Source organism: Sinocyclocheilus anshuiensis, unplaced genomic scaffold (assembly GCF_001515605.1).
Source record: "Sinocyclocheilus anshuiensis isolate Anshui unplaced genomic scaffold, SAMN03320099.WGS_v1.1 scaffold853, whole genome shotgun sequence".
Lineage (NCBI taxonomy): Eukaryota > Metazoa > Chordata > Actinopteri > Cypriniformes > Cyprinidae > Sinocyclocheilus > Sinocyclocheilus anshuiensis.
In genome coordinates, this window is record NW_015558598.1 from 694,024 (window position 1) to 705,253 (window position 11,230).

At 38.9% G+C, this 11,230-nt stretch overlaps 2 protein-coding genes and 1 pseudogene across 2 annotated transcripts; all 3 read left to right on the top strand.

The window, feature by feature from the left end:
* The first annotated feature begins 3,959 nt into the window (after positions 1-3,959).
* On the top strand, positions 3,960-5,018 carry LOC107680073 (claudin-4-like). Its single transcript, XM_016475834.1, has one exon. The coding sequence runs from the start codon at positions 4,009-4,011 to the stop codon at positions 4,627-4,629; it is 621 nt and encodes a 206-aa protein (XP_016331320.1). The 5' UTR covers positions 3,960-4,008; the 3' UTR covers positions 4,630-5,018.
* A 1,681-nt stretch (positions 5,019-6,699) lies between these two features.
* Positions 6,700-7,388, top strand: LOC107680077 (claudin-4-like). Its single transcript, XM_016475838.1, has one exon. It carries the CDS (start codon positions 6,700-6,702, stop codon positions 7,330-7,332), a length of 633 nt encoding a protein of 210 aa, XP_016331324.1. The 3' UTR covers positions 7,333-7,388.
* Positions 7,389-9,959: 2,571 nt separating this feature from the next.
* LOC107680083 (claudin-4-like) lies at positions 9,960-10,717 on the top strand (annotated as a pseudogene).
* Positions 10,718-11,230: the final 513 nt, after the last annotated feature.

Here is an 11,230-nt window from a genome sequence, read left to right on the forward strand (position 1 = left end):
CTCATGGGGACCTCAAAAATGTCCCCACAAGGTCAAAATTTACTGGGATGACTATCCTTGTGGGGACATTTGGTCCCCATACACTCTTAAAAATAAATGTGCTTAACAGGTTCTTCACAGCGATGCCATAGAAGAACCATTTTTGGTTCCACAAAGAAGCATTCAGTCAAAGGTTCTTTAAAGAACCATCTCTTTCTTACCTTTTTATAATCTGAAGAACCTTCTTTCTCCACAAAGAAGCTTTTGTGAAACAGAAAGGTTCTTCAGATGTTAAAGGTTCTTTATGGAACCATTTAGACAAAAAGGTTCTTATATGGCATTGTGAAGCATTTTTTTAAGAGTGTAATGTGATAAATACCAGGTACACACACACACACACACACACACGTGTACAACTTTCAGGACCACGCGTGTATCAAAAGTGCAGGGATATGAAAGTAGTGTGTAATGTAAAATGTGGGAATATATTCTTAAACACCAACAGAAGAATTCAACAGATGAGCATTGACCTTTGGAACCTGAATGTATGCCTGTCACAACCTGTTATAAAAAGTTATAAGACTTAATAGACATATATGACATAAGGTTTTCTCTCTCTCTCTCTCTCTCTCTCTCTCTCTCTCTCTCTCTCTCGCTCTCTCTATTACAATATTACACTGCCTTATACTTATATATACCTGCCTTTAAGTTAAGTGCAGCATTGTTGTGACTTGGTGTGGGAGTGTGAACCTGTTCCACCATAGGTTCTCATGATCAGTACAGATCATTAATCAGGCACTATCAGGCAAATGCCTTTAAAGCTTGCAGCCTCAGACTGGGAGGGAAACAGGTGCAATGGATATTTTTGTGCAATTAGTATTTCCTTTTCCTTTTTTTAATAGTAGACCACCTACTGTAGCTATATTGGTTTTCATAATATATAATGTTGTGATTTGTTTTTCTCATTTAATTTTGAAATTAAAATGTGTTTATCTTTATCTGAGATCAGCTAAAATGGTCAAATTGGTTCAGCAAATGCATTTTATCGCTTTTGCTTTTGTTACCACTAGGGGGTAGGTTTAGGTTTAGAGTAGGTTAATAATACGTATAATTTCAAACACGATGGAGTAGGTTATTAACCTTTTGGTGCCACCAAAAGTGAACTCGCTGTTTATCACCTAAGTGCCAGTCAATGGGCACTTCACTATGAAAGAGGCGTGACACATAGTATATATACCCACAGCATGAAACTGGACTGTTGATATTGTTTATAGCGCATAATGTGGAAACGTCGCCAGAAAAGTGCTGTGAAATGTAAATGGAACAATGTATTTCACGTTTTACAGAAATGTAGGCAGAATCACATATTTTTAATGAGTCTGTGTTACAATAGTATGGGGATTTGTTGTGATATGTGGGAAAGGTGATGATAGTAACAGCACACCGTTATGGAATTAGAAAGATGTTTATTTTCTAGAAATATTCATGAGAGAATACCTCAGGACAACACTTGTCTTCCTGTCATTTCCTTTTTAATATTTCACTTTATATAACACTAATATAACACTTTAGGCCTCTCAAAGACGTATCTGATAGAATTAACAGGATACTGAACTATCGTTTAAAAAGTCTGTTTAGTATTAAAAATTTTGATTTTGATGTTATGATAATTGATTATTAGATTTTGTACTTTATTTGAATATAAACATTTCTGTTCTTCTGTTCATTAGATTTATATTTTAGATATACCTTCAGAAAGTGGAGAAGTTTCACTTCCTAAAGTCTTCTTATCTAAGAAAAATCGAAGCTTTTGTTTTCTGATGTGTAGTCCACTGTTCTTCTTCTCTTCTAATATGTTGCTTGTTTAGAAACTCAGCGGTGTGTAATTAGCTGACCGGGTCAAGCATCAGGTGCTCTCAGTGTTGTGTCGTGCTTGATCATTAGAAAGCACAGTTGAGTCATCAGTCTTCTCATTCTTCGAGATCGCTATCACAGTGTTGATCATCCACAGAAACTCTGTCTACCATCCCAACAGCCCAGGGGTGAAACTCTCTGATGTCACACATGCTGCCTCTCCCCCGTCAGCCCTATTAACAGTTTCATTAGTAATCACACCAGAGTCAACAGAGTGTGGGACAAATGACTCACTGCTGGAAGTAGAAGTATATATTTTTAGAAGAAATAATGCATTTGTGTATTTGTTTCTTATCTCAAGACATTATTGTTTTCATTTTATTTTATTTACATTCTGACCGAAGAGTCAAAGGTCGACATTTTTTTGAAACTGTTCTTCTGGTGATATTATAAAACTCATAGTGTATGAGCTGCTCATGTTTGTGTAAAAGTTCACATCTTTTCATATGTGTAATATTTCTTGACGAGCCAGTTCTCCACGTAACTAAATGTTTAGATGGGTTTTTTTTTTACTGAGTTTGAAAGCCTTAAGCATATAGAAACTTCTAACTCATGTGTTCAGATACGCATGTTAGTACAAACCCAATTAAATTAACTAAGGGTGCGCTTGGATGTTTGAACAGTCTACAAAGAATGATTCACTATATTACCTACATTATAGTCATGTGATTATGATTACTGTGCATAATCTTTTAATGTCAAATTAATTATTTAAAAAAATTATTTTTACTTGAAAGTAGTTGTCTTTGTATTTAAATTGAATTAATCCCATCCCATGTTTGCATTGAAAAGTTGGATTCTATTAGAGCCTCAGATATGCTTTTAAAGAATTCAAAACGACCCTCTGAGAAGGTAATCTTTGGCAAACCATCTTTCCTCGGATCCTTAATTGCAGACATTCCTTACCTGTGTACGTGTGTGAGGAACCGTATCCTCTTTCTCCTGGCCAAGGGGATTTTAATGCGCTGCCATGTAAAACAGAGCCATTATTGTACTTCTGGCCACCAAACAGAGCCTTCTTTCATTTATGAAACAATCCGTATCCCTTACTCTGTCCCTCTTTTTTTCTATTTTCTACGCAGCAAACACCTGGGATTGACTTTCATCCCTCCACCATGTGCCTCTAAATGTCTGCAAACCCTTGGACAGTGAACACTTTTTACTTCTTTTAACTATATAGTGCTGCAGTGGCTTTAGGAAAGATTGCACCTCTCTCTTTCTCTGGACACTGGAAACCAGGTCAGCAACTGCATGTTTTTTTTTTCTCTCGTTTGTCTCTTTAGAAGTGCTTCTGATTAGAAAAAACATGAAATATGAAAAGAAAGGAAGTTTCCAGTCTTATTCAAGCAACTGTTGAAGTCTTTTTTGTGAGAGTAAAATGTATGTGTAACACAAGTGTTAGCAAGAGGGTGGCATGTGATATGCTTTGCTCAAAATGACTTATTTACTAAAACCCATAATTAAAACGGTACAGTTGTCACATAATTATCTCTAAGTAGAGATGAAGTGCGTTATGTAAAATCCTCCTTCTAAGCTTTATCTGCAATTAAAAGAAAAGACAGTGAATCAATATCCAGTGTGTATTATTAGAGGGAAAATCCCTATTTTAAAATCCTATAATTTTTATTTATTTTATTTTAACACACTGCCCAGAGTCAGTTATGTAACTTCATCTTTCAAAACCCTTCACGTGCCTAGAGACGCCCATTTTCAGTATTATGTTTGTGTCTGCCTTGCTTCTAGTTTATTTATGGATTACTCCTATGCTCTGTTTTTCTTAGGGATTTTTTTTAACATTGAACCATGAGTCACACTAATGTTATTTTCCACAAAAACTATGAATATCTATAAAAATTGTGATTCATAAAATGTCCCGTTCAGCAAAAACAAATCCACCCTAATGCAATTAGAGCTGAGGCTCGTCACCAGGATTTGCTTGATTAATGACACCACAGCCAGGGGGCAAATCATGGTGACGGTGCACCTGAGAGTGATTCGTGCGGCCCCTCCTTGTTTCACTTCACATAAAAGGGCCCGCTTTACTCCCATGTTCACCGAAGCAGCTCTAGAGACCGAAGACTGTTCTTTTACACACAAGCAAAGCAGCGTGCTAGCATGGTATCAGCAGGGTTGCAGATGCTGGGCATAGCCCTGGCTATCATCGGCTGGATTGGGGTGATTGTGGTTTGCTCTCTCCCTATGTGGCATGTCACGGCTTTCATTGGACACAATATAGTCACTGCGCAAATAACCTGGGAGGGGATCTGGATGAGCTGTGTGGTGCAGAGCACAGGACAGATGCAGTGTAAAGTGTATGACTCCATGCTGGCCCTCAGCTCAGATCTGCAGGCGGCTCGAGCCCTGACTATCATCTCCATCCTGGTGGGTGTTGTTGGCATCCTGCTAGCGGCTGCTGGAGGGAAATGCACCAACTGCATCGAGGACGAGCGCGCCAAGGCCAAAGTCGGCATCATTTCGGGAGCCATCTTCATCGTGGCTGGAGTTCTGTGTTTGATTCCCGTCTGCTGGACGGCCAATACAATTATAAGGGACTTCTACAACCCTATGACCGTCAGCGCACAGAAGAAAGAGTTGGGAGCTTCGTTGTTTATTGGATGGGCTGCTTCGGCGCTGTTGATTATCGGCGGGTCTTTACTTTGTGCAAACTGCCCTCCTAAAGATCAGTACACTGCTAAGTACACTGCTCGGCCTGGAGGAAACAAAGGCTATGTATGAAGAGGAACCGAAGAAGACTGCAAATAGTGACTTTAATTTGCGTATTTGGTCATTTTTGACCTGTTGTGTTGACCATGCATGTGAATGGGTTTTCACTGGTTGAATTAGCTGTCAGCTGCCAAACATTTGATAGTAATGGTGAAATACAAAGAAAGTCTCAGGTCACAGCGCTGAACAGAACAGTATTGCCAAAAATTGTGTGGGAACTGTAAATACCTCTTTCTTTTTTTTTTTTTTTGCTTGCTGGATTCACGCTCTGTGGATTCCCTCTTCTGATATGCTTAAAGTGTTAAGGATTTATACAAAATGTAAATTTAACCTTGTTGTGCTTTGTGACAGATATTTGTGCTATGCTACAAAACATTTCAATATATGCATTTCAATAAATAAATTCTTTACAAACACTTATTATTCGTTCCTGTGCTTCATTACACACAGATATAATGGATATGTGATAAAAGTCAGGACCTAGCAAAGTTAAGTTTGTACTCGCTTTGTGTAGAAAGACAGTTGGGTTCCTGATAATTATCTGATCAACTGGGAAGTGTCACAACTCATGGGAAGTACTAACTATATGATGAGTGCAAAAGATTCACACACACCCACACTTAGAGTAGTAAGCATGAAATGAATAGTGTATGACTGTAAGCATTCTTCCCCGGGCGCCGCAGCATAAAAAAATGGCTGCCCACTGCTCCGGGTGTGTGTTCACGGTGTGTGTGTGTTCACTGCTGTGTGTGTGCACTTTGGATGGGTAAATGCAGAGCACTAATTCCGAGTATGGGTCACCATACTTGGCCACATGTCACGTCACGTCACTATGACTGTAAGCATTCTTGAAAAAATATACTTCAAAGTTATAAAAAATATATATATATAATATTTATTTCTTTATTTCAAACTTTGACAAATAATAGTTGAATAATGTCTACATAAATATCCAAATGTTCTTAGTATAAAATCTGCATTCATGTGCTCTGGGTGGACGCATAGTTTACTTCACCCATCTACTGGCCATTATTGTCATTACATGATTTTTACTTGAACATGAAGTCATGTTATTTTTCTTTTTATCACCAGATGGCAGCATTCTGGCCCCCCAAACATAAATTTTCCTATTTTCTTTACGCTTCACATTTTAGAAGTGTAGGTTTTTACTACATTGAAGCTCGAAGAGTTTCAACACGTTTGTACCTGTGAATAAACTATGAAAATGTCCAGTAGAGTTTTGTAGCCATTAATCTATGTGTCTATACACACACACACACACAAATCCACCTTGAGAGGTAACTGCAGTAAAGTTATTTAGATGTATTGATGAATAATTATGATTCACCATTATGTTTCCCTGTTGATGTACAGTTTACTGTGTGCTATTAAAAAAATCCAAGAAATGCAACAAATAAATTCATAATTATAACAATTCATTATATTATTATCAATATTTTATCTGTGACAGATTATTTTGGAAGGGCCCATGATATTGACATTTTTTAATTTATCTACTGTAACAAATGTTCTTGCAATTGTGCGCCCATGATGTAAAGATGGTTGCCTCGAGGTCACATACTTCTGGGTGAAGAATGTGAGCAACTGCCAATGAGATGAATGAGAACACTAACAGAAATCTCCCTCCAGTTATTACAGATCACAACTGATCAGAAAAAAAGATTTTAATGATCCTTTTGTGTGGTTTCAAATGAGAAAATGTTGTAATGTTTTTCTGCACTTATTATCATAAAAATGTGAAGACAGCATACATAAAATATTTCCAACCATAATCATCCATATAAAGACCATATCTTTTCACAGTGCCTTTTATGTCAGTGCAAGGTCATTTTGAAAAGCTACTTGTTAACTGACCTTGAAGGACCTTGAAGTGTTGCTGTGCTTCTGCAAGCCATTAGTTTTGTATTTATAGTGTAAATGAGCAATCATAAGGGCCCTGCATAGAAATCATCAGCTCATGAGAACCAAACTCCACCTTCTCCAGTCTTTCCTATAAATAGCAAGCGTCTCTGGTTTGCACACTTTTGGCTACTTTATCACTGTAAAGTCTGTGGTTTAAAAATGGCCTCCCAAGGACTCCAGATTATGGGCATATCCACAGCCATGCTGGGTTGGCTGGGGGTCATTATCGTGTGTGCTTTACCCCAGTGGAAGGTGTCTGCGTTCATCGGGGCCAATATCGTAACAGCACAGGTCATCTGGGAGGGCATGTGGATGAACTGCGTGGTGCAGAGCACTGGACAAATGCAGTGTAAAGTCTACGACTCCATGCTGGCGCTCAGCTCTGATCTCCAAGCGGGCCGGGCCATGATCATCGTCTCCATTTTGACTGGACTCTGTGGGATCGTAATTTCTCTGGCTGGTGGGAAGTGCACCAACTGCATTGAGGACCAAGGGTCCAAAGCAAAGGCGTGCATCGTTGCAGGCATTCTCCTAATTATCTCTGGACTTCTCTGTCTGATCCCAGTGTCGTGGGCGGCACACACGACCATACAGAACTTCTACAACCCGATGATGGTGGAGGCCCAGCGGAGGGAGTTGGGCGCAGCTCTGTATGTCGGCTGGGGATCGGCTGGCTTACTTTTACTGGGAGGAGGAATACTTTGCTGGAACTGCCCGCCGAAGCAAGAACGCATCTACAACCCCAAGTTCTCCGCTGTGAGGTCCAATTCTGCTCCGAGAGAGTTTGTCTGAGACTCAGAAAACATACGACCGGCCTTAAAATGCACACTCAAGTGACTGATTGATCTAATTCATCACTGTATGTCAGCAATTCATCCGTAGAATTACTGGAGAGACATTTTTAAAAAATGTAATAGCATAACATTTTCATTCTTCCTCTTCACAAAAACACAAAGAATTATGAATACATATCTTCTAAATAGAGATTGTAGAGTTAAAAAACATCATGGGTTTGATTCTGTAGGGATGCTTGAACTGATGTATTCCTTCAGTGCAATGCAAGTCGCTTTGTATAAAAGAGTCATGTATTTATTACAGCTTTTATGGTGGGATTCTAAATATTGATTGTGTATTTATTTTAAATTGTGTACAAAATTACCTTTTTATTATTTGTCATGTGTATTATGTATTTTTGTGCTATCAGCACAACAGTGCCATCAACAAAACAATAATAAAGTATCCCAAGTTCTGGTTTAGTTTTCTATACTTGTTTGCCTACCTGAGTGTTCTAGTTAGTTTCCTTGGTTGTTAATTAGTTACCCACGTCTGTTCTGCTTTTCCTTGTTGCACTCCTGTAGTATTTAAGCTCCTGTTCCTTGTCTGGTATTGGTTATGTTTGACCTTGCATTTAAGTGGTTGTGTTATATTTCCATTGATCTCCAGTGTTTCCTAGTGGATTTAAATAAACACTGTTTAATTTGTACTCCTTTGTCACGCGCTTCACTGCAACCACCAACAGCGTTACAACTGTAAGGTATAGCATATTAATCCAATATTATTTCTAATAAATAAATAAGACATATGGTTTAAATGTTATGGCAAAAATCTGATCCCTAATAATCAAAACATCAGAATATTTCTCTCTTGGCTCAGAGCAACTATATAGAGCATTAGCCTCTTTAATATACATTCTCAATTCCAGTCCTCACGTACCACCGCTCTGCACGTTTTGTATGTTCCTCTTATCACTTCAGACATCTGTTCTATACAACCGTAAGTGCCCTGAGAAGGATATTCCACTATGATTCCAGTTCAAAGTGAGCTTATATGTTCCATTCAAAGGGCATTAAAGTGTGCGAGATGTGAATTTAAAACGTATTTATTTACAGAGGTATATGTCACAATTCACACTTCTCTTGTAGGTTTCGTCTGTGTGTAAAGACGCTGCAGGCCGTGGTGTAGCACAAATCCGCGAATGAATGTTCCGAAGTGAAGTAAACTTCGACGGATTTCACAATCTCAGGGAGTAGGGAGCAAAGAACACTGGGCATCATTCACTAAGCATGCATACTCACAAATGTGTGCTTGGAATGTGCGTACGAATGATTTTAGGAACAAATCACGATTCACCAAAACATTCGTAATAAAATGTATTCTAAATTTACTAAAATATAGGAACAACTGAAACCACACATACACAAAAAGCACATCTGTATGGCCTTATAATCGTATTAAAGGATAAGTTCACTTTCAGAATAAAAAATTATCTAGCGAAACGGTCCGTCATTTTCTTAAAACAATACGAATTTATATACTCTTTAACCACAAATGCTCGTCTTGCACCAGCCCGACCTCATGCATTACATTATCATGTTGGAAAGGTCACGCGTGACGTAGGCAAAAGTACTGACCCAGTGTTTACAAAGCGAGCATGCAAAGAAAGTCAAATGCCTATTACAAAAAAAGGTAAAACAACGATGTCGGATGATTTTGAAGTTGGAGTAGAAAATGTGAAGTTTTTCGCCCTACCCTACCTTCTTGAACCGAATGAAAAACTAACCGCGCATGACCTTTACAACATGATTACGCAATGTGTGAACAAGAGCTAGTGCAAGATAAGCATTTGTGCTTAAAAGTATAAAAATTTATATTTACATTTTTTTTTTTAGGAAATGACCGATCGTTTCGCTAGATAAGAACCATATTCCTCAGCTGGGATCGTGTAGAGTCCTTTGAAGCTGCATTGAAACTGCAATTTGGACCTGTTGATACCCACTGAAGTCCACTATACTGAGAAAAATACTGGAATGTTTTCCTCAAAAACCATAATTTCTTGCAAAATATGCAGAACAGTGTTACGCGAGGACTGGAATGTTAAGGTTCTTTGAAGGCACTTAAAAGAAGTCTTGCTCTGTAACATTATAACCCAAAATAAAGCCTAAACATTCTAAAAACTCACTGCTATCTTGTCTATAAAACATCTTGAGCTCAAGATATTTCTACATTGAGCAATTTTTAAAAAGTACTAAATTTCTGCTACTGCATCTGGTAACATAAATCATGTGTACTTAATAATGTATATTTTTTTTAGCATTTCACCTGAATCTTGTAAAACACCTCTTTGTTCACAAATGACATTATCTTTGACACAGTTAAGAGAGACAAGACAGCAGCTATATGCAGTCAAAACCAGATCTGTCACATCTTCATGGAAGGTACTGAGCAGGCAGCATATATGAAGAATCTTTCTTTGGAATCTTGTTCAACAGGATTAACCAACCAGATACGCAAAACTCCTCCCAGTGAGGATCTGTGTCTAAATCAAACAGGCCATCACTTCCTGCTTGTTTCTCAGACACCTATGGGTTAAGACCAGACCAACAGCTGTGTTTGAGTTTGACAACACCAGCAGCTTCAACATGGGGAGGATTGCTAAAGAGGTTTCCGGGTCCTGTGCTTCATTGGATTCGTTGGCATATGTGTCTGCTGTGGCATTCCCATGTGGCGCGTCACTTCGTACATTGGTGCCAACATTGTCACGGGCCAGATCGTCTGGGACGGCTTGTGGATGAACTGTGTGGTGCAGAGCACAGGACAGATGCAGTGTAAAGTCCAAGACTCAATCATGCGACTGACCCAGGACTTGCAAGCAGCACGTGCGCTGACCGTCATCGCAATAGTGATCGGCTTCATTGGGATGCTCTTGAAGTTTGTGGGAGGCCAGTGCAGCAGCTGTCTGAAGAAAGAGTCCTCAATGGCCAACGTGCTGATCCTGGGAGGCATCCTGTGCATTGTAGCTGGAGTCGTCTGTCTTATTCCCGTCTGCATACAGTCCTCAGCATACACCATCTCAGATTTCCAGAGTTTTCTCACAATCGAGACCCAAAAGAGGGAGCTTGGGGCATCCATATACATTGGCTGGGGCGCCTCAGGGTTTCTTCTGTTCGGAGGGATCATTCTGTGTACTTCCTGCCCACCGAGAGAAGATATGCATCCAAAATACCCAGGCATGTACCCCTACCAAGGACCTATGTATGGGCCTCCTGGATCTTATATGCCTGCCAAAACATACGCACCAAGTGCTGTATATACTTGAGCTTATGTTCCTAACAAACCTTATCTGGCCCCAACTTACTCACCTGTTCCGGCACAATATCTTTAGCTAACGGACAATAATTTTAACTGACACTTTCTGAAACATTTTTGAATTAAATCTCTACTAAATTCAGTGTTTGGTTAAATAAAATGTATGTATGACTTGCTTGCAGTGCCTTATTATTTGCTAGTCTTTCAATAGACATGATTTGGAAAATCTTGTTTGTACTCTTTCTCCTCTCATTCCAGTTTTTCTATTGGTAGAGATGATGTAATGCTAATGAGGTATGTATATATTAGGGGTTGAACAACTTCTGATTTTTTAAAGTCGACTTTTATGTGATGAAAGTCGAGTCGAAGTCGACTAGTCGCGGATGACGTCAATAATGAGCAAATAAGTCTGGAGCTGTGACAAACACCTTGTGCACAGCTATGGCATATGAGGCAGCGCTGCCCACATGGCTGTTGCTCCTATAACAGCTCATTTTTATTAGTTCTTTTGTCTTTCAGTCGTTATGTTTCTCACAGATTTCTGCTCATTCTAAATCAGATACAGATAAAGTAGCACAGTAAAGATTACATTCATATGAATGCA